General features: G+C 45.7%; 1 protein-coding gene across 1 annotated transcript; it reads right to left on the bottom strand.

The window, feature by feature from the left end:
* Positions 1 to 223: 223 nt before the first annotated feature.
* LOC131407636 (deleted in malignant brain tumors 1 protein-like) lies at positions 224 to 18,511 on the bottom strand. Its single transcript, XM_058544393.1, has 6 exons — positions 18,205 to 18,511; positions 15,603 to 15,917; positions 8,580 to 8,705; positions 3,614 to 3,925; positions 1,335 to 1,510; positions 224 to 472 (listed from the first exon to the last, which is right to left on the bottom strand). Exons 1-6 carry the CDS (start codon positions 18,509 to 18,511, stop codon positions 224 to 226), a joined length of 1,485 nt encoding a protein of 494 aa, XP_058400376.1.
* Between the last annotated feature and the right edge of the window lie 4,925 nt (positions 18,512 to 23,436).

Raw genomic sequence — 23,436 nt, 5'->3', positions numbered from 1 at the left:
CCTATTCAGAGCGGCCTTCTTTCTATCCCAAATCCTTTCCTATCCCCTCCCCTGTTTTATTGTCTTCTTAACCTTTTCTCTATAAAATGACTCTCATTTGTGCCTTTGTTCAGTGCCTGTCTCCCTTTTCTCGAATGTAAGAGCCACGGAGCAGGGGCCCCGTCAGTCTTTCGGCTGCTGTGTCCTCAGCACCTAGAAGGTTGCTTGTTCACTGACTCGGAAATCAGACATACAAGGCAGTGTTTTCCACGTGGGTGGCCTGGGACTGGGCCGTCACCCCAGGTGGTTCCTGACCTGCTGTGTCCTCTGCCCCTAGCATTGTGGTCAGCACACAAGGCTTGCTGGGGGAGCTGGGCCAGCTAGGGCCAGAGAGGATATCTGAGGGTCCTCCCTGATGGCCCAGAAGCGTCCGGGAGCTGCCCACCTCCCAGACACAGGGGGGGTTCCAGCATGGCTCCTGGGACAGAAACTTCTAAGGTAAAAACTAAAATTTCAGAGCAAAAAGGATAAGAATGATCATGGTCTGCACAACCAGATGGACAAAATGTGAAGTGTGGAGTTGAAGGGGTTATTTGGCATCATGTCGACTGTCTGAATGAATTCAACGCCCAGCAATGCAAAGCGTTTTCTGTGTGTGTCTAAACATGGATGCAAAAGAACAAAGGAATAGCATGGGGATTTTGTTTTGAAAAATGTTATATTGTTAAATTGCACTGAGATAAATGATTTCATGGTTATACACTCTTTCTATATCTTTGGTATACTTGTTTCCTGTCAACTTCAATGACATCGTTTTGTGAAATAAGCGGGTGGTTAAGGAAAATGAAATAGACATTTGCATTTCATTATATATAAGTGTCCTAGATATTTGCTTTCTAATTGGGAAAAATCGCTAGCAACCTGGTTAGAAATATAGCAGTCAGACAGACAGATCATCTGTCCTCCCCCACGCCCAGCACCACAGCTTGCACATGGTACATGTGCACCAACGCTGAATAAAGAAGCACGTTGTGAAAAATGCTTTGATTTTGGAGCTATGAGAACACCAGGCATCCATCCATCCATCCATCCATTTACCCATTCATCAGTCCATCAGCCCTCAACACTTGTTAATATGTATTCCAAATTCAGTATGTATCCCAAATTCCCAAAAGGAAGGAAAGTGTCAGACAAATTAGTGAGCTACTCCAGGTCTCACCAAACTCAGAAACAGAATCATGGCTTGTGCCTTTCCTCTGTCCTTACCCAGGTTTTCAACAGGCGGTTGAATTTTCCAAACCAACCTCTTTGGCCTCCATCTACAGAAGAGTACCACCACCATGTCAGTTTCTTACCTGTCTGATGGTGCCACAGTGGCCATAGGGAATGTTGAAGATCAGATAGCGCCCTGTGACTTGGGGGCGACACAGCTTATCATTTAAGTGGATGTCCCAGGAAGAGTAGCCCAGCCTTCGGAGATAGCCTCGGTCAATGATGACTTGGAAGAGGTGAGGTAAGCAGGAGAGCTGGGCTGCAGGAGGTGGAGGATGGGGAGATCCTTACGAAGAGAACCTGGTACACTGGACGTGTAGGTCAGGGGTGTGGGTGCATGTTTACTTTATGAAAGTACTATGGACAGTGCCCTGGGTTGGGGCTGGCTCAACTCTCATCACCCTCCACCTTTGACTTGACTTTCATTGACTTTATTTACATCCCCCCTTTTCCAAAAGTCACACTATATCCATGGGGACTCCTACCCACAGCATATGACCCATGGGCCATGAGTCAGAGCCTCAGCTAAGGATTTAAAGGACAGCTCATTTCACACATTGAGAACATTTGAGCCTGAACAGGCATCTATCTGGGCTTTTGTATGAGAGGTAGGTTGGCAAGAGAGTGGAAGCAAAGGGGGAGGGTATAAAGGGGCTTCTTCCCCAACCTTCTGAAGCCCAGTGAGTGGATGGAGACACAAGAGATCTCAGTGGAGACACACAAGCTGGTCCCCCTCCCACTCCCCCGCAGCCTGTTCTTTCTTCCCCAGACTGCTCTCTTAACTCCCCCTTTCCGCAGCCTCAGATCCTAGGAGGAGAGAAGACTTTACCATTGTCTTTGGGTACAACAGAGTCAGCTGGACCTGGTGAGGAGAGAATGAAGAAAAATAAATGTCAGTGTGCAGAAACACTGGAAGAGAACGATGCAGCCAGCAGTAGACATGAACTGCAGGGAAATGGGCTCATTTGACTCAGCTATTAAAGCTGGAACACATGACATTAAAATACTCCAGGGCAATGTGAAGGAAAGGAGGGCCCAGGGCCTCCTGATGGGGCCGAGGGAGGGATTCTGGCATGTGCGCAGTAGTGTTGAGAATACAGATGTCATTAACACCAAGATCTGTTGGAGCAAGAGAACAGTAAATAGAGGGCTTTGCAGGTTATAAACACTGTTACATGTATGACCTCTGGCTGGTGTCCCTTCCCATGCACATGACATCCATGAAAACTCAGGCTTGGAAATAAATATGCAGTTTATGGCTATCGAAGGCCTCCACAGCCCAGAAGCAAGGCAGGACAGTAACCTAGGGCCAGTTCCCAGGCCAGGAAGCACAGCTAGCCAGATTCACTCTTTGCCCCAGACCACTGGTCCTTTGGATACTGTACCCAATGAAAAGGAAACCCCTTGGTGTATAATACAAGAACAGAAAATAAGTTACTATTTAGGGTGGGCTCCCCAACAGCATGAGGAATGGTTGGAACTGTGAACAGACACAATACAAGTGAGAATCTGGAAGATAAGAACCTCACCGCCCCAAGCAGACTCATACTACGTGGCTTTCTTCGGGATTAATGTTTGTCTTAAAGGGACTCAGTTTTTCTATTCAGGTCCCATTTCTATGCAACACAAAAGGTAAAAGCAACAGCAATGATTCCACTGATTAAACTGTAAAAAACTAAGAATGGAACAGACGTGGTGAGCTCAGACTCGTTCACCAAATCTTAGAATTCCATAACTCCTTGAGATTTATATGGGTAAATTTAGGACAAATATAAGGAAGTACTACTCTACACAGAAGGGGGTCAACCTATGGAAGTCAAAATGACAAGATGGATAGTTGGTAAAAATAAAAAATATTCCAGGAAAGGTAAGCCAAATCTTGGATGAAAGGGACACAGGGGAACCTGGACATTGTAGGGTTCGGACTTCTGAGGGCCGGGTCAAGGTGAAGAGGGGTGTCTACTTAGGAAGGTCCCTTGATGCCCTTCTCAGAGATTGAAAGAGGGACAGGACAAATGTAGTTGGATGGATAGCAGCAAGCTCCATGTCCTTACTCATTTCATTACACTGTCACTCCTTCCTTTGACCTCATAATCTTTTAGCTATATTTTGGAACAGATATTGCCCTTAACCGGAATTAGACAAAACTGATTAATGAACCCCTAAGCCTGGACCATTAAAATATTTACCACAACGGCTGTATAACAAATACGTCCTGGCTATCCTGGCATCTGGCGCCTTGGCCAACCCGATATACCTTGGGGTGGTGAGTTTTGACCTTAGGAATGCTTGGAGAGAACAGAAGGGACGGAGCCTCGGGGACACCCCAGGGCCGGGGCGGCGTGGCGAGGGAACTGGGTACCTGCGCAGACCACGCCCGCGTCCTCCTGGTGCCGGCAGTTGTGGCGCGCCCAGCCCGAGTGGGCGCAGCGCTCCAGCGCGTCCTCGGTGCCCGCGCAGCGCACGTCGTCCAGCAAGATGGGCCCTCGGCCCGGGCCGAAGCGGCAGCGCCCCGGGGCGCCCAGCGCGCGGCCGCAGCCCAGCAGGCGGCACACGACGCGGGCGTTCTTGATGTTCCAGTGGTCGTCGCACACCGTGCCCCACACGCCCTGGTGCCAGACCTCGACCCGGCCCTCGCAGCGGCTGCGCCCGCCAGCCAGGCGCAGGGGCGGGTCTGTGGGAGCAAGAGAGCGAGTCAGGTGGGCAGAGCGCATGGTCAGGTTCCTACCGCGACCCCATCTCAGGGTGTCGCCGGGTATTTGCAATAGAAAAAATAACACTGGAATGAGCGCTATGTCTGATTTTATTGTTCTCCGTCTCTCTTTCTCTCCCCCCCATCTTGCCTCTCTCTCTTTTTCTCTTTCTCTCTCTCTATCCCTCTCTCTCTCCGCCCACCTTTTTCTCTGTATCGCACTCACTCTGTCATAAAAAGTAAAACCTTAATTAACTGAAACCCTCGAGGAATGGCCATTACGGGCAGCCTAATTTCCCACATAACCTAAGAACTTAATCTTTAAACGAAAATACTAAAAACCAAAAGATAAAACAAAACCAGGCAAACCGCCAAATCTTTGGAAGACAACTGTTCTAAAATGAGGCACTGCCCTGACTTATCAAACAAAATCTATCCAATGAGATTTCTTTTACTCTTGATGAATAAAACCCAACATTTTAACTGTAAAAACTCTATTACTGGGGCTGGCCCCGTGGCGTAGCGGTTAAGAGCCCACGCTCTGCTGCTGGCAGCCTGGGTTTGGATCGCGGGCGCACACGGAGGCACTGCTTGTCAGGCCATGCTGTGGCGGCGTCCCATATAAAGTGGAGGAAGATCCGCAGGGATGTTAGCTCAGGGACAGTCTTCCTCAGCAAAAAGAGGAGGATTGCCATGGATGTTAGCTCAGGGCTGATCTTCCTTACAAACAAAACAAAACAAAACAAAACAACCCCACCCCAAAGAAAAACTCTATTATGGGTACAAATTTCCAGTTATAAAATAAATAAGTCCTGGGGATGTAACGCACAGCATGGTGACCATAGTTAATAATACTTGTATTGTACATTATAAAGTTGCTAGGATAGTAGATCTTAAAAGTTCCCATCACAAGAAAAAAAGTTTGTAATTATATATGGTGATGGATGTTAACTAGATTTTATTGTGGTGATCATTTCACAATGTATACAAATACTGACTCCTTATATTGTACACCTGAAACTAATATAATGTTATATGCCAATTAACCTCAATTAAAAAAAACCTATATTATATAACCTAGCTATTCCGTTCCTAGCTGTTTACTCAAGGTAAATGAAAACACATGTCCACAGAAAGATTTGTACATAACAGAATTCTCAGCAATAGGCAAAACGTGGAAAGAATCCAAATGTCCATCCACAGGAGAACGGACAAATAAATTGTGGTATAGCCCTACAATGGAATATTACTAAGCAACCAAAGGAACAAATTACCAGTATATGGAACCACATGGACAAATCTCAAAAACAATTTGTTAAGCAAAAGAAGGCAGAAGGAAAGAGCACATATTATTTGATTCCATTTATATGAGATTCTAGAAAAACAAATCTGAACTACAGTGACAGCAGCAGATCAGTGATTCCCTGGGGGAGGTGAGAGGGATTTAGTGCAAAGAGGCATGAGGGAACTTTCTGGGGTGATGGAAATGCCTTCTATCTTGATTGTGGTGGTGGTTACATAGTTATACATTAGACAAAACTCACAGATGTGTGCAATTTATTGTACATAATTATACCTCCAAAAAGGTGATTTAAAAAGTAAAAATAGTAAAAAAGTAAAACCTGTATTATGTTGGTGGTGCCACACCCACAGATGTGTGTAAAATGCTTTGTCTTCATATAAATTGGTCACTAGTGACTAGTTTTCAATTTCCTGCTCTGCTTGGCACATAGAAGATGCTTGGTGAATGTTAATAAACACCACTGGCTTCAGTTTCTCTGCGACTGCAATATCCTGGTCTAGGATGGTTGCTATCTCCTCATCTAATTTGCTGCTGTGATATTGGAAGCAAGATAACCATGCTTGTTTGAACTATGAATAAAGGCAAATATCTTCTGCATGAGGTCTCGGGAGGTGAATTTGGGGCTTCCCACCCACAAAGGTGTGTCTGGTGTGCACACATATCTGTGTCTTCACGTATATACCTATAAGCTCATAGAATTTTTCTGTAAAGAGTAGGAAATTTGAATGAAAGAGAAATACGATACTAACAGTATTAATAACAATATGATAATTTTAGTGCTTAGAAACAAACAAAAATTACCAGGCAAAGGGACGATTTCTTCACCAACTGAAATTGTAAGTGTAAAAAAGAAAAACTAAGCTTAAAAAATGGGAACCCTCACCTATTTATATTCAAAGCTGAAAAAGAACCAAATGTTTTCTCTCATTTTAGACATTAATACTTTTGTTTAAGTTTCCACTATGGTTTGAGTGTAGAAATACTGTACTTAAGTTTTATTTTTTTGGCATCAAAATGTAACAAGTGGTATTGTGTCCTATTTATTCTCCAAAAATAAAATAATTTATTAAGTGGTCAGAAAAGAAGCTTTATACATATACTGAAGTTTTGAAAGGAAGAATACAAAAGCAGTAGATTTTATAGGAAAAATCTTTACAGCGGCTGAAAATGAAATGAAGAAAATCAAGTTAGAGTCCTCAGAAATATTGTTAGAGAAGAGCAAGATCATATCTGAGAGGTGTAATTCAACATGAAAATGTACAGCGGGAAGCAGGTAGGAAAGGTAACAATGGACTTTATGATAGAGTATGGTTGTATAAATTACTGTAAAACCAAACTACTGCAGTCTAGTAACAGGATATGATCATTACCAGGTAATCGTGTCACTTTTGTGGAAATCAGATCTGTGGCTGCCAAAAAAAAAAAAAAAAAAAGAAAATTTCCAATGAAAAGAAAGCATTAAAATTTGACTTCATTGAAATTTTATGCTGTAGACTACAAGTTTATGAAAACAAGCCTGTTCCATATGGTGTATATAATGGACTCCACCCTGCTTATTTGTCATGCAGATTTACACATTGGTGGTAAATTGTGTATGAGAAGTTGGCATTTTGCAAGTCTGATTAACAACAATTCCCATTTTGAGCATCTACAATGTGTCATACAATTTACATCTCTAATCCTTACCACAACTGTGCCAGGTAAGTATTATCACTATTTTAGAGATGAGGAAGTGGAGACTGGGAGGGCTTGTGTAACATGCCCAGGTCATCCACAATTCAAACCTGTGAGGCCCCAAGGCAGACACTCTTTCTACACCACTCTGCCTTTCAGGAGCATAAGATGACGGAGTCACATTCACTCTGGGCTCGATGGGGTGCCTCAAGGATGAGTGGGAAGGAAGGTAATGGTTCAGTGGCCACCACATCTGTCCTCACACTCCAAGAGGCAGGAAGTGATTTCGGTTGTCATGCTTTCATAAAGGAAGAAAAATGTGTGAGTGCCACACAATATGTGTTACCATCAACCAGGGTTACAAAGAAACGCTCGCCTCACGTGATGTCAAAAGCCAGCGAGAACTACACGCGAAGGAATCTTCTGCCAAAAATGGAGTCATGGTGGGGCAGGGAAAGAAGGGAGTGAAGAATGAGGGATGGAGGGAGGAGGGGAGATAGGGAGAGAGAGAGGAAGGAAAAAAGGGTTGGAGGAAAACAATACCTAAATATAAGTGGAAAGAAAGCCCTAAACTTTGGTTTCACTGAGTTTTACCCCACATATCTTCAAAGTAATCAGGACTCGAAAATAAAGAAAATAAATGAAATAGAAGAAAGCAGCAGGCCTTGTTACCGAAGAGATCGGTTTCAGATGGAGTTGAAGGAATCACACAGATGAATTCATCAGCAAAGCCTGAGAGCAGAAAGGACCTTGGACGGGAGCTGGGAGACCCAGCTTTGCCTTGCTCCAGCTCTGTGACTGCTATGGACTGAACTGTGTCCCCTCAAAATTCATATGTTGAAGCCCTAGCCCCCAATGTGGCTGTATTTGGACATGGGGCCTCTAATGAAGAGTTAAAGTTAAATGAGGTCATATGGGAGGGCCCTGATCCGATAGGATTAGTGTCCTTACAAGAAGAGACACCAGAGCACTCTTTCTCTCTCTCTCTCTCTCTCTCTGCTAGTGTACACACACTGAGGAAAGGCCCTGTGAGCACACAGTGAGAAGGTGGCCATCTCCAAACTAAGGGAAGAGCCCTCATCAGACACTGACCTACTGGCACCTTGATCTTGGACTTCCAGTCTCCAGAACTGTGAGAGAATAAATTTCTATTGTTGAAGCCACACAGTCTGTGGTATTTTGTTATGGCAGCCTTGGCTGACTAAGACAGTCTTAGGCAAGTCTACTCCTTCTCTGGGCCTCGTCTTCCTCAAAAACAAAGGCAGTGGTTTAGTGTCTCACTCCTTGAATGTGGCCCATGACCAGCAGTGTGGTCATCACCTGGGAGCTTGTGAGAAATGCAGAGTTCAGGCTCCACCTGGAACTGCTGAATCAGAATCTGCTTTTTAACAAGCTCTCCAGGCCGTTCACTTGCACATCAATATTTGAGAACTGCCGGTGTAGGTCATCTCTAAGGTACCCTCCAGGGTTGACACTTGATGCTATTTTATCGTTTTTATCCTGTCGCCACATCTGCCTTCACTGTTCAGAATCACAATCATCCATGGGGGAGTGGCCTGGACCTTCCCTGGAGTTGACTCAGGAGGGATGAGCTGGCCTCCCTGACCTGCTCTCCTCTCCTCTCCCCTGACGTCTTCTGAGAAAACAGGAAGTGTTTACTCTGGGTGTCAAACTCTTGCTGGGCTGGGAATTTCTCAGCGCTGGGAATTAACACTCCAGGACTACTGCAAGGAGCAGAGAGCATACCTGGTGAAGAAGGCTCTTCGCCTGAAGTGAGAGTTGTATCTGCAAACAAAGAACAAAACTCAAATGTCAGCTAAAAGGAAATGGAATGTTGTGGTTTAAACAACTGCATGGTCGAAAACAGAAGAGCGAATGGGTAGAACCAACGCTAGCATAACCCAGTTCTCTAGTGTGTGCACTGGGTGTGCTGGATGAGTCAAAGCATCACCTGAAACACAACACACACCGCCAAGCAGGTCAGGTGTGGGCCCCCAGCCTGCACCTCCTTTGGGCACATCTGATTAAGACCAGTGCTACAAGCAGAAGATGTTCTCTAGTGGAGGGACCATCTCTGTGTCTATGGATGAGTAAAGAGAAAATGAAGCTTAATTTCTGTGCAAAGGGTGCTGGGACTTCTGTTTACATTGGGGTTTATACCGTAGACAAAATATTCAGTACATATGTTCATTTGTCCAATAGAAAGATGGAGAGTTGATCATGTTTAACTTAAGAAATGTGACAGGCAGAAAACATTACCAGAGGGGGTGTCCACTTCTGCTGAGGTTGAAGATACATATGTGGAGGAACGAATGAGAAAATGAGAGAAATGATACACCTATGTGTCTTTCTATTGAGGTTTACCTTGTGTGCAAAATGGTTATGAAGTAGGTTCATTTTCTAAATAGAATATGACAAGTAAGAAACTGGTCTCATTAATTTAAACAGCACAGTGAGAGAACCTTTACCAGATGGAGAGATCACTTCTGCTGAGCTTGAAGAGGTATCTATAGAAAAAGAGAAGAAACTTCAACACCAGTGCAGAGGACTCCTGGGTTTCTGTTTTTACTGAGGTTGTGTTGGGGACAACATTTTCATGGAATAGCCTAGTCTGATAAATGTAACTCCAAGAAGAGGCACTTAATGGGACAGTAGACAGTGAGACAGTGTTTTACCTGGTATGGAGTTCACAGTGGTTGAGACTGAAGCTGCAGACGAACAAAATAACAAGGCAGCAATAAGACAGCCATATCAGACACACATGTTTCTATAAGACGCAGGAGACATAAACGTGGCCATCATAGATCAGGGTGACTGGCTTGTCCTGTCTTCCTGCTTTCCCAACTGGGGCTATGGCAGGGTATCTCCAGATCCTCCATTGCTTCCAGGCCACCCCTCCACTCCTTGGGTCTCCACTCCTCTTGCCCACCCTTTACTTCTCCCCTTGGAGGTGGAGATTACCTGGTCAATGGACAACAATCATTGGTCCAAGTTTCCCCACTGTATGGGGCCCATCTAATAAAGATTCTGTAAACGGGGGACACTATTTCCCCAGCCCTTCCTCATTTATGCAAATGCGTGGGAGGCAGTAACCCAGGAAAGGATGAGCTTTGCAGACTGGAACTTTCCCTAGGTGGGCTGTCCCAAGATCTAGACTGAGGGTAAGGAGAGGATGGCAAGTCCATTTTTCTCTTGTACTAAGCATTGTCCTCCAACTCAGCTTTATCAGTAATAAAGGCCATATTTTGGTGTTGACTCATATTTTATATCTTGATTGCTTCAGCACCTAGAGTAGGGGACAGCACCCTCTTTACTGTCGTCCCCCCTAAAACAAACCTGCAACACTCTATTTATAATATTCTCAAACCCAAGTAATATCAAGAACTCCTTGGATAATTGCAACCAGCATCACTCAAAATCTATTGTACAAGAGGAGAGTTACTTGTTACCTTGATCAACTCTGCATCCCTTACTGCCTCAGCACAGAGCCTGGCACATGGCCATCCTCACTGAATGCTGGTTGAATGTCTAGGAGGATCAGTAAAAGCCATAGCTTGACTCCCCACCATTCTGGCAACACCCACACGGTTGTTGGTCTCCAGGAGAAACTCCCTCCATGGATGGTTGACATTAGGCTACCAGTCAGTCCAGTGAATGAATCATTGCTTCTTTTTGGCTGAATTGGCTGAACTAATTTTTCCCTTGGCCCATGCATTTAACTGGGCTGCCCAGGATTCATTTACCATCAAGAGACCTAGAGGTGGCTTTTGTGAGTCAGGTCAATATAAACATACTTAAAAACTCTAAAGAATCAAAGCATTTGATCAGGACATAGTTGTTTAATGAGCTCATTGAAAAATCAAATAAATTTTATAGCAAGCAAGATGGATGGAACCCAAAATAACATCAAAATTACCTGGTGAAGTGGTTACAGCAATGCTCAAAGATTCTGGAAATAAGAAAAGGCAATTGGTCAAAACCTGCCACAGGGCAAAAATAATTGTCTTATAGTTAACTTGTTTTCTTCTCTCTGTTCCTGGAGCATAGAAACCATAGAAACTTCATTTATTTAATCAAATCTTGATTCACTCATCTCCTCTGTGGCAGGCAGTGTGCTAGAAACTGGAGTACAACAGTCAACAAATTAGATATGGTTCCTGCTCTGTAAAACTGCAGTTGTGACAAGTGCAATGGAGGAGGGATGCATGATGCTATGAGAACCTACAACAGGTGGCCCGACCTGGCGAGGGAGATCCCCTCTCTATCTTCCTGACCTCCCACCACCTCCTGCTTGGCACAGGGTCTGGGCCAGACTAGGTGCTCTACTCAAGGACAATGACAACCTGATGTCACACCGTCCCAAAAGCTGTCTAGTCTTGGCCCTGGTGGCATGACAGAGGCGATCTTGCTGCGCCATGTGCCTACGTTTGCAGTGGGCAGAGGGCACCACCACGTGAAGGAGTCACTTCTGCCCAAGTGGAAATCATGCCTGAACATGAAACATAAACAGGAAAGTAAGTATTCATTTTTGGATTGTACACAATTCTGCCTTTCCTATAACCTCATCTACTAGGCTTTGTTGTTGGAAAATTCAAGCGTGAGGACTGGTTATTTCCCACCTTCGTGAATAAAAGTTAAAGTACCCAAATTAAAAACATGTGGACGTTATAAATTAAAACATTCCTGAAATGGAACATGTTTCCCTGTCCTTTTAAACAAAAGCTATTGATAATATTTTAACCTCCGTGATTCAGCCTCCTTAAAAAAATCATTGTTGTTCAGGGTTGTAATAGAGAGATGTCTCAAAGGATATTGAGGTTAGTGGGTATTTTTGCTCTATATCACCACATTTAAAAGTCTGGTGACAGCTAATGGGTTTCTGAACCCTTCTGTGGGTGTCAGACTATCTGTTGGCATTTCCTGCCATTGCCAATGTGGCTCTTCTATGAGGTCCCCCTCCCAGTCCCTACACCCCCTCCCCAATTTGTTGTCTCTCATAATACACATTCAGTAGAGAAACCAGATAGCCAATTGTTATGTGTGTGTAGAAAGTAAGAACAAGAGGCACGCTGGAACACGCCCATATATATTCAATGCTTTACTTGGGCTTGAATGTTGGGACCTCAACTTGGCTGCGTACAGGCCCTCCTTGTCTATTGCTGGGTTCTAGCTATTTTCCAAGGGATTAACTCAGCCAAGTGACTCCTGGACAAACAGCAAAATTGTGCTATCTAGGTTGAACTTCAACACAGCAATATCCCTTAGATAGGTGCTAAGAGGACAGATCGGCATAAAACTTGTAACCAGTTGTAAGGACCAAGTCTGGCTGAAATTGAGGTAGGAACTGTCAAAACAAGCACAAGTTAAAAAAAATTATAATTAAATCCCACCCATGTCAATCAAGTTTGTTGGTAAAGAATTCTTCTAAAATCACTCTATTTACAAATTATGCCCCAGCCATGTTCATATTTGATTATTCTCTGTTCCTATTTGATCCCCTATTTTCTGTTTCATTAAGCTAAGGGAAATAAATAATGGGGAAGGTGGTCTATGGATCTGGGACCCAAAAGACATGGGTTCTAGTCTCTGCTCTTTGTGTAACTAAGCACACGACCTTGGACAAGGCTTTTTGCATCTCTGAGCTTCAGCTGCTGCATCTGAAGGGCTAGTTCATGGACCAGCAGCATCTGCATCACCTTGTCAGAAATGCAGACTCTCAGGGCCCACCCCCGACTTCCTGAATCAGAATCTGCATTTTAACAAGATCTCCAGGTGACTTATACACACATTAAAGTTTGAGAAGCACCAAGCAGCCAAATGGAGATGCCTCCAGGCCCAGAACTAGTTGGCATGAGCCAGGAGGAAACTAGACAGCACATGCCCATATAAAGGGGAGCCCTTCCCCGCTCAACTGTAGACAATTGGTGCCCTGCCAAAATTCATGCTAGTATTTCCCATCCTTTGGATTTTCCATCAAAACTTGAAATCTGGACTTTGATAGGAAAGCTCTCATTTTTAAAATGTAGAATTAAAAAAAAATTAAACATCACCTAGGCAAAACTCTGTTGTCTGAATCAAAACCCATCCATGGGTCAAAACTGGCCCATTGGCTGTCTGTTTGTGGCATCACGTCTAGAATAATCTCTAAGGCTTCTTCCAACTCTTGGAAAAATGTTACACTCGTTGGTGCCATATCAGACTTGTCCTGGCTTAAGAGACCTGGAGGCTGATTCTCGCAGATTCAACCACAAAGAGAGAAATTTATTTCATTGTCTCCTTTTGCTTAGAGGTCAGTTTCTACCAAGCCTGGTGGAGGGCTCTGAGATTTTGGAAATATGGACCATGGGCTACTTTCATCACTGTTTACAGTTCAGAGAAAACTTGAGTTAACTTGACTTGAGTTGAGTTGAGATGGTATTTCTCCAACTTACTTAGCCATCTATCGATCAAGCCCTAGGATGAACTCCAAAGTGTCCAGAAGAGGGAAGTGCACAGAAGGACACATGAGCTGCTTCACTAGAGATCCAGGCAGGTCTGGGAAGGTGGCAGCACACACATCCCTCAGGAATGTGACTGCCACGCTCCATCACTGCATGCTCACACAATCCCCAGGACAAGCTCTGAGGCGACTCTTTTCATCCTCCTGTTCTACAGATGAAGGAACTGAGGCTCTGAGAAGTAAGGGGACTTGCCTGTTGTCACCCTATTGGTTAAGGCTGGAGGCAGAACATAATCCCAGGTTCTCTAGCTTCAAGTCCTGTGACGCTATATTTTTCACTCAGAAGGTTTCAGTGGTCAAAGAAGTTTGAGAAACATTGGATTAAGCCAAGTTAATGAAAGATCCCTTGTGCAGGACTTGTCAGAGACTTGAATGTGCTAATAGACTGTGAATCTTCAAGAGATGGATATGGTATTCCCCCAACTTATTTGGCCATGCAAATTCTTTTTTAAAATTTTGATGTCACTGGATTGGCGGACCACACTGTGGAACACACCTGGGGGATGTGGTCCTCTACTGTTTTCTGAAAATGCAGATTAGAAGGATAGTTTTGCTTGAGATGCCTGAAGTCCTGTGACTGTTACGAAAAGTTAACTCACTGAATACCTAAATGTGTGCCATTGATGAGAATATGAATGAGGCTCATGTCACCATGACTTGATTTCAGAGACCTGCTGTAGCACCAAGGAGGGAGGGAGCAAACTAGACATGGCGTGTCCTAAGAACAGAAGGTGCTTGGTTACTACCTGTTCAATTTACTGTTTCATTCAGTGAATAAATGAGCACCTTATATTAGTTTGATATGACCTTGATTTTTAATTTCATATGAGGTAGGAACCCTAACCCTAGACATATGTAAGGCAATACATGTATGCTTTATAAAAGCAAGAAAGAAAATGAAATTATCAGGTGACATGGTAATTTCTGTGGCTGATGCTGAAATTGTAAAACAAAACTGAAACCAAAATAAGATAAAATTCAAACAAAAATCCCACCCACAGAGAGGAAATTGAGAAGATAACTTCTTAGTTAAAAAATATACCTCAGATATACTAAAATTAGATACAAAATAACTTCTGAAATGTGAAATTAAAAATGAGAAATGTTTCTTGGGTGAGACTGAAGTAGATATAGGGATGCGTGGAGGCAGGAAGTGGGAAATGGTCATTGGTTGTGAGAACAGTAAAATCTCTCCGATGGATCAGAAAGGCTGTTTGTTTCACTGACGCAATGAAGAGGAAAAGTTTTCTAGGAACCTTCCTAACTCTTTAGGTTTCTATCATTGATTTCTCACTCTCACCAAACAAACTAGTTTATAACATAGTACTAAGTTGTCTGAATGTTGAAGGAAAGTGGTTCCTTAAGATAATAAAGCATGTTCTGCCCCCTGACTCAATGTTCATTTACTTTTGCTAATGATCTATCAGGGCTGAAATGCACAGATGAGCCTGAACCCTTGCCCTGGAATGTAAGCCCCACGAGGGCAGGACTGTGGTCTGTTGTGCTCACTACTACATCTTCACCAGATTGTGCCTGGGGCACATAAAGTGCTCAGGAAATATCTGTGAAATAAATGGATGTCTTAACTAAATCCTAATATTCTAGTCTTTGCTCTATAAAGTGAAGATAGACTGGGCGGTGGGCATTTCCATTTCATCTGGTTTCCTTTTCTGTTCCACTTTTCTGGCAGCCTTAGATAATGCATAACTGGGATGAATGAAAAAAAGAAAAAAGGGAAAGTGTCTCCAACCATTGGGGCCAAAAGGAAATAATGTTGAAGCTTTTACAAAGCGTGTGATTGAGAGGAACCGGGTTTTGTTCACGGAATTCCCAAAAGCAGCACTACAGAGTCAGCTTTAAAGTGAAAACAGATAATTTTAGGACAAAGACTAGCAAGTGCAATTACCCCAGTGGGTGGATAACAGAGGGGACCTGGTAATTCCTTGAAGATGGCAGAGACTGAGGGCTCTAAAGTGAACTCATGGATGTTGCTTCAAGCATTGGGTAGATCAGCAAATTAAGAGAGGCTAAGAACGACCGAGAGGCCTCTCAGAACCCATGCTGAGAGCAGACTTGAGCATGTGGTGGAGGACTCCAACGGGAACCAAGCTTCCTCACATGCATTTCCAGGTCCCCCACCAACAGGGGCTCTGGCAGCCTCAGCAGAAACTAGGAGTGAGTACCTGAGCAAATGACCCCGGCGTCCTCATGGTGGCCACAGTTGTGGATGAAGAAGCCCCGGTGGTGGCATCTCCCCAGGTTGGTCTCACTGCCTGTGCACTGCACATCGTCCAGGAAGATGGGGCCGGAGCTGTCACCAAACAGGCTGCTCCCCGGGGCCACCAGGGCCATCCCGCAGCCCAGCTGCCGGCACACCACCTGGGCGGCGGGCAGGCCCCAGAGGTCGTCGCACACGGTCCCCCAGGTGCCGTTGTGAAGGATCTCCACGCGGCCCTCACACCTGCTCTTCCCGCCAACCAGCCTCACCACGGGCAGATCTGTGGGAGCCAAGAGCCAAGTGGGCTTGAGAAGGTTCCCTCGATCCTCAGACGAGACAGCGTTTCCACTTAGAGAACTCTAGCGTGGTCTGCAGTGTGCCACTCAGGCAGCATATGTCCACAGGAGACTATGTATGCCGAGGAAGTGGAAGGACTGCTTTCTGTGTCTGAAATTTAGCACAAACTCTACAATGATTTTCCTCACGGGGCAGTTTCTTTCTGGGGACACAGGCCACATGTTGGCTTCATAGAGGACAACACGGAAAAAGAACCTTCTGCTTTCATCCTCTTTTGGGTGTCATTTCTCATATCGTTTCTCTAAAAATTCCAAACAATTCGGCTGAATGCTTGGAGTTCAGACTTCATATTTCTAACCTATGTCTCTCAGAGAATATTATAAAATTCTCAGAACAAAATTAATTTAAGTTTCCTTGAGTTAAAAGTTTTAAAGTATTGATTGGGGAGGAGGGAGGTGGTTGGGGTTGAAAAGCAAGCAGAGGAAGAGATGGTGTCGCTGCCGCAAGAGCGGAAGGAACTGGCCAAGCGAAAGCGACCCCTGACCCCAAAGCTGATGAAGTCGCTTCTCAGATTCGGAGCCCCAGAGACGGGGGCCGGTTCGTGGCGTCCTCTCTGAGAAGGGCCCACAAGAGCACTCTGTGGTTCAGGCCTTAATAAAAGGCCTTGCAATGACGCTACTGAGGGTGGCTGGGTGCCCTGGCTCTCCCTGAAAAGGTCCCTACCCGGGGAGAATCCACCACATTACCCACTTGACTCTAATGGTCATGACTTTCAGTCCTTACAGCACTAGGACCATGCAAACAACGCTGGCTACCCTTCTGTTGGCTACAATTGGCAGGGCTCCTGCCTAAGAAAAACAGTTAGAAAACACAGGAATGGAAAAAGTACCTATTGGATGGAGAACACGCGGCTGTTTCCCAGGAGTTGAAGAAACTATCCATATAAGAAAGAAAAATAGTCATCATAAGTACATTCCAAACAAGCACGATGAAATTTCATTCTCTTCTCAAAAACCATCTAAATCATATGCGTGAGTTTGCCTTTAAACAATCCCATCCAATCTCTAATCAAATAGTTACCATTTAAAATGTGATGGCAGCTTATAAATGCGTACAAATTATTCTGATCAAGAATAAGAAAGCGAAAGAAAAAAAAAATGGATGTTGGGATTGTGAAGACATGGCCCCACAGGCCCGGGGCACCTTGTCAGAACCACAGAGTTCAGCTGCAGCATCCTGGGCCCCAGGTGGGCTGCAGGCGGAAGAGTAGCTCCTGCCACAAGGCCCACCTGCCCCCAGACCCTCCTGCCCTCTCTGGCCTACTACGGCCTCTTTTGCGTGAGCCATCGCCTCAGGTCAAGAACTGGTGCCTCAGAGTCCTGCTGAAATGCACATCTCATGTGCAGAAGGGATGACACATCAACCTGTTCACACAACACCCAGAACAGCCTTTCCCCTGGGTGCAGAGCAGGGCCTCATGGGAATGGCAAACAGCTCTGGGAGGGTGGAAAGGTCTGAGCGCAGAACATTGTCAAGGAAAGTTAAGGCTGGTAAGGGAGACCCAGTGTGGGGACCCCTGCACTAGAGGGCTAGTCCCCACTCAGCAGATGAAGTGGATGTGAACTCACAGAGACCCAGATGTCCAGCGGCTGCAGACTCTACAGAGATGAAGGACACATGAAAGTACTTCAATAATAGAAGCCAGGGTGGTGGGGTGGCTCAAAGATCACTGTCTCAGTTTAAGTGGGACTCAACAACCCTGGTAAAGCACTGTTCTTAAGCATCTAGGGCTGTCGCCTCGGGGTTTTTACAGCCTGGTGGGGATTGTATCACCTGGATAAAAACTCTGAGGTAGTGATTCTGACAGAATTTAGTAACTTAGTTTAGTAACTTAGTAACTAAAATACTACCACCACCAACAAAATAGTTCACATTTTTGTGTGTTTATGGTGTGTTATATACTTGACTAAGTGTTCTATGTGGAATGTCTCATTTAATTCTCCCAGGAACTTCATGAGATAAGCACCATTATTTTCTTTCCTTTACAACTGATGAAACTTGTAGACACTCACGTTGAATGGTGTCCCCCCCATATATTAAACAGCCGGCATATTTTTCAGAGTTAGAACAGAAATCTGCTGTTCTAGAAATGGGGGAAGGTTTAAGGCATGGAGGCATTCCAGACTCTCTCTGCAAATGCCAGACTTGGCCTGAGTAGCTCCATGACTGGCCCAGAAGACACCTGAGCTCACTGAGCAGATGACACCAACATCTTCCTGGTGCCCCCAGTTGTGGGTGACCCAGCTGCCGTGAGGGCACTGTCCCAGGAGGACTGGCTTCCGGTGCAGTTGACATCGTGCAGGAGGATGCTGCCTGACCCAGGGCTGAAGCTACCACAGCCAGGCCACAGCCAAACTGCCAGCAGACCACTTGGGCATCTTCTGTGGCCCAGTTGTCATCACACGCTGTGTCCCAGGTGTCGGCGTGGTAAACTTCCACTCGGCCAGCGCACCTGCTTGACCCATTCACCAGCCGCAGGCCCAGACCTCGGTGGACATTCCAAACAATGACCTCCATCAAGACTCATCCAGAAAGGCCACCAGAAGTGACAGTATTTCCTGGAAATTGTGCACTGATAATGGCTAATAACAAATCTACTCCCTCCTTCATTTCATTTTGTGTCTTTCATTTCACTTATTTTTGCCTTGGGTATTATTCAGGGTGTCTTATGAGGGTACCATTGGTTAAGGCACCATTTTGTTCCTTAGGCAGCTGGCCCAGAGACCCGCATCATTGCATCGCTGCCCCTTCTCTTCACTGTGTGTCATGAAGCCTTGGTTTCTGGCACTCATGGGGTTTGGTGAATTTTCACGAGAAGCTATCATGCACATACTAATTGGGGTGTGTATGTGCGTGTGTGTGTGTATGTAGGATTCTCGGTGTGCCCTTGCACACCTTGCTCAAGTGACAACAACCATAGCTCCTGTCTACGTTGTTCCCAGAATCAAGTGCAACCACAAATGTGAAGATGCTCCAGGGAGTGTAAAGGGTGGTCATTATGGCTGACTCCCATGTTCACAGGGCAGTGTTACAAAAGGGAGCAGAGGCTGGATATGCTCTGAACACAGCCAAGGTGAGCTCATGGTGGGAATGGGTGGAGATCTGGGCTCAGCAGGGTCCCCTCAGCCTTCCTAGGAGCCAGCTTCCAAACCAGTCCCCAAAGCCATTCTTGCATCTCACAGCTTCTTCTCTCTCACTCTCCAGTCACAGATGTTCTGGGTGAACCTGGACATCATCAGCCCTTCCTCCAGAAGCAGCCATTGGTTCAGCCAGCCTGAGACAGCAGAGGACTGTGTTTTCGCCAGGGACACTTTCTCCCACAGTGATGCTGGAAGTTTCCTGAGCTAAAACTCTACGAAGGGAAGTTAAGTGAAGAGAAAAGAAAAGATTACCTGTTGATGTGGGCACCTTTGCTGGCTTTGGAAAAGATGCTAAGGACAGATAGAAAAATGAAAGCAGAAAATTATACAACATCTTAATTGTCCAACACGTTTACCTCTGAGTTAACTGTCGGTGGCTCTCTGCCTCGTGTCTACGGTTTCTGATTTTAAATAGATTCCCTTCCCCATCTTTTTTCTGTGGAGATTACTCCTTCCATCACCCAACTGGTGTGCACACAGGGAACACAGGCCAGCTGATACAGGCTCAAGAAAATCAAAGCATGGTGGTTGATAGATTTCTTTTTAACAGATACGTTTTAAAGTCAAGAAAGCACTCTTTGGGGATCACTGCTGCTCACTATAACCTACCCTCGTGCTTCCTTTGAAGCTTTGGGATCATTTTTTCCCCCCAATTCCTCTCTGCATGTTGTATTTCACTCTTAAAGACACTGCCACGGAAAAGCAGCTGACCTAATTTGTAATGTGACAACTATCGGGCCATTCATGATTCAGGGAAAGACTAACAAAGGGTGCCTTCAGCTCTTTCATTCTTTACAGTTCTGTGAGGTAGAAAGCAGCACACAGAGATTAATCCCTACAGTGCTTGGAAGAGGTGGAGCGAGAAGATGATGGCTGCCATCTCAATAGAGTGCCCCCTACTGCCCCACCTGCTCTACACAGAGAGAGCCACTGAATCCCACCAAGGCCTTAGGAGACAAATGCTGTAATCCCCGTCCTCATCCTTATCCAGAGGAGGAAACCAAGGCATGAAGTGGTTCAGAGATTTGCTCAAGGCCCCACAGCTGGTAAATGATGAAGTCAGGACTACAAATCCAGGGCATTTGACCCCTAAACCACTATCCTCCCACCCAGGGTGACTTTGCCAAGGCAAGTTACAGTTAATCAATTAAGAACAGTTGAAATACCTGAAGTTGGGTGAGTCACAGATGCTGATGGTGTTGAGTAAGGCCAGGAGGCTATGAGAAACAGAAACCAAAAGGTGAGGGTACGTCATGTCCCTTCATTCTTCTCAAACCCAAGGGGTCCACTTGCTTATTTGAAACAGAAAGGTACATGTCTTGTTTTGAGGAGAAAATACACCTTTTCTGGGCATCTGAGAATGACCCTGAGTTACCATGGTTACAACCTCCTGATGTCCTGGGTCTCTGGGTTCATTTCTGTCCTGCTGCCGGAAAGTGCAATGTCCTTTTGTGTTTTTTTGGCAAACTGTCCACATTGATGGTCCCCTTGTGTGGAGAACCTATCTTGCCAGTTGGCTTGGTTTTGTAATTCTTCCTGGGTGTGTGGGTGTTGCCTCCAAGAGTGAATGTCAGGTTTCAATGGGCGGAACCATGTTTGTTTCAAGGACATACACTGGCAACTTCATCACTGGGAGGAGCAGAAGGGCCGGGATGAAAGAGGACTGCTGCCTTGTGACCTTTCCTGTCACCTCTGACCCACCCCCACCACAGCTCTTCCCAGGGCCCTGGGTCCAAACCTCCCTGCTCTTCAGGCCCCCTCCCATCCTCTGACGTCACACTCGGCATGTGGCTTCAGCTCCTACTTTGCTCAGAACATTGATTCTGCCCCTTGACTTCTCTCCTCTCCTCTCAGAACCTTCCAGTACCTCCACCCCTGCCTGCCCTTTCATCCTGCCTCAGGTTGCTGCTAGGTCTAGCTGATAAACCAGTTTGCCTCTTCCCAGCCAAACCTAGAAGGATGCAGAGATAAATGAGGGCTTTGACTCCAACTATTGAATTTATTTGCATAAACGCAATGGGGATAAAACTGAGGAATACGAACCCTGGGCTAGGACCTGGGATCCCAACTCTGTGACTTTTGGGGAGGTTTCTGTGTTACCTGTGAAATGGAGGGGAGGGTGAACCAAAGAGATGGTTCCCAAAAGCATGACTCATCACTGGTGGGAGGTGAGATAATTTGCTGTGGTTCATCTTCTATTTTAAGAGTAACATATTTATTGCATTGAAATTTAAAAATTTACATTTAGTTCCATTCTGATCAAGGATATTTTCAGATATGCGTGGGCGTGAATTGATTAAACAGTTCACTATTTATTTTAAATTTTTTTTTGTGAGGAAGCTCGGCCCTGAGCTAACATCTGCCAATCCTCCTCTTTTTTTTTTTTTTTTTTTTGCTGAGGAAGACTGGCCCTGGGCTAACATCCATGCCCATCTTCCTCTACTTTATATGGGACGCTGCCACAGCATGGCTTGCCAAGAGGTGTGTCAGTGCGCGCCCGGGATCCGAACCGGCGAACCCCAGGCTGCCGTAGCAGAGTGCGCGCACTTAACTGCTTGCACCACGGGGCCGGCCCCTTATTTTAATTTTTAAACATTTTAACATTGTTTTATTGCTGGGTTTATTTTTATGTATTGTCTATTTGTGGCAAGCGATCCTGGCTCTCCATTTATGGTGGCGATATACAGTTTCCTTGTAAAATGAATTCATTTAAGTGAGAAAAGAAGAGTCGATGCAAAGGAAAGCATTAACATCATAATGTGGGTAGTAGGTGGGTGGTAGATGAGTGGTTAGTGGGTGGTCGGTGGGTATGGCAGGGATCATGCAGGGCCATCTGAAGGCTGATGCTTGGGAAACAGTGACACCAGGACTGTCCAGGACTTCCCTACTGCAGAAGACTCACAGAGCCAGAATGTCATTTCTCCCACCCCCTGCCTCAGCATCAGGCCCACCTGAGCAGATGACACTGGCATCTTCGTGGTGACCACAGTTGTGGGAGAACCAGCCACTGTGCAGGCATTGCCACAGTCTGGCTTCAGTCCCCACACATTCCATGTCATCCAGAGCAATGGGGCCCAGGCCTCGGCCAAAATGCGCCTGCCTGGGGGCCAACACTGCCCTGCCGCAGGCCAGCTGCCTGCACACCACCTGGGCATCACGCAGGTCCCAGCTGTCGTCACATATGGTCCCCCAGCTGCCATTGTACTGTAGTTCCACGCGGCCCTCGCACCGGTGGCTGCCGTTGGTCAGCCTGAGCGCCACATCTGGGAGACACAGACATGCCCATGTCACTGCTCTGGGGGTGACCCCTTTGCCACAGCCTTCGAGGAAGACCTGGGCATCTCCTCTGAGCTGACCAGCTCTCAAGTCTCCACTCCACTCTCCTATAGGGGAGGGAACCACTGTGGGTTAAGGGGGCTGCAAAGGGATTTTGGGTTTGACCTCTCGTGTCAGTGTGACTGACTTTTGGGGGGACTAGGATTGTCTACTTGACAGAGGCTGAAGGAGGCCCCCTGAAAGCCCGGTGTGAGGTGGGAAGCCCCAAGCATGTGAACACTGGCTGGTGCTGCTCCGGGTGAGGAATAGTGTTCTCTAGGCAGGTGAAAAGACACTACACGTGCATTTTGAATGAAACAGGCTCAAGAGCAGCATCAGCCAACTCTTTCCCAGCACGTGTGAGGCGCTCTACCATCAGAAGGTGTATGCGGATGTGTGGTTCCACATCCGACCACTTTCTCCAGTCAGAACTTGGGGGTAAACTAAGGAGTGGGGGAACCCCTTTCAAGTCCCTAGTGCCCAGGCATAGGGTGGGCCGTCCAACCTCGCCATCAATACCAAGCAGGACCAGGGGCTAAGATGACAAAAGGACCTACCAGTACCATTCCCATCTTGCACGAGAGACTCATAGGATGCATAAAAGCCAACACTGGTGACGATAGCATCGCTGTGGAAGACCACCGTTAAGCGATTTGAGGAGGAGGTAAATATTGGGGTTCTACCAGAACAGAATCTTCCCAGAGAAAAAGATTTGTTTTGTGGGCCATCGAAGATTTCAATGAAGTCGTACGGACAGCCATAGTAGTTTTCCATCCTGTGAAGTAAGGATATCATTCAGGCTCAGTCCATTGGGGCTTTTTCCCAGTAAGCCCCACCCAGATTAGTTCAGGAAGTGTTCTGGAAAAGCTGTCTGAAACCTACATCTTTTCACACAGGTCGGAGGAAATGACGACCCTATTGACTCAGGCAGTATGCATCCTGTTTCTAACAATCTTTTAATTTTTAAAGTTTTCATTCAATTGTATT

The sequence above is a fragment of the Diceros bicornis genome, chromosome 6, assembly GCF_020826845.1.
Source record: "Diceros bicornis minor isolate mBicDic1 chromosome 6, mDicBic1.mat.cur, whole genome shotgun sequence".
Lineage (NCBI taxonomy): Eukaryota > Metazoa > Chordata > Mammalia > Perissodactyla > Rhinocerotidae > Diceros > Diceros bicornis.
The sequence above is the reverse complement of the archived record's forward strand: the minus strand, read 5'-3'. Positions and strand labels throughout refer to the sequence as shown.

Coding starts and splice junctions, on each gene's coding strand:
- LOC131407636 (XM_058544393.1), bottom strand. CDS start 18,511: ATGGAGGTCATTGTTTGGAATGTCCACCGAGGTCTGGGCCTGCGGCTG. Junction 15,918..18,204: donor ACTGGGGGCACCAGGAAGAT/GTTGGTGTCATC, acceptor TGGCTCCCACAG/ATCTGCCCGTGGTGAGGCTG. Junction 8,706..15,602: donor CGCCGGGGTCATTTGCTCAG/GTACTCACTCCT, acceptor CTTTGTTTGCAG/ATACAACTCTCACTTCAGGC.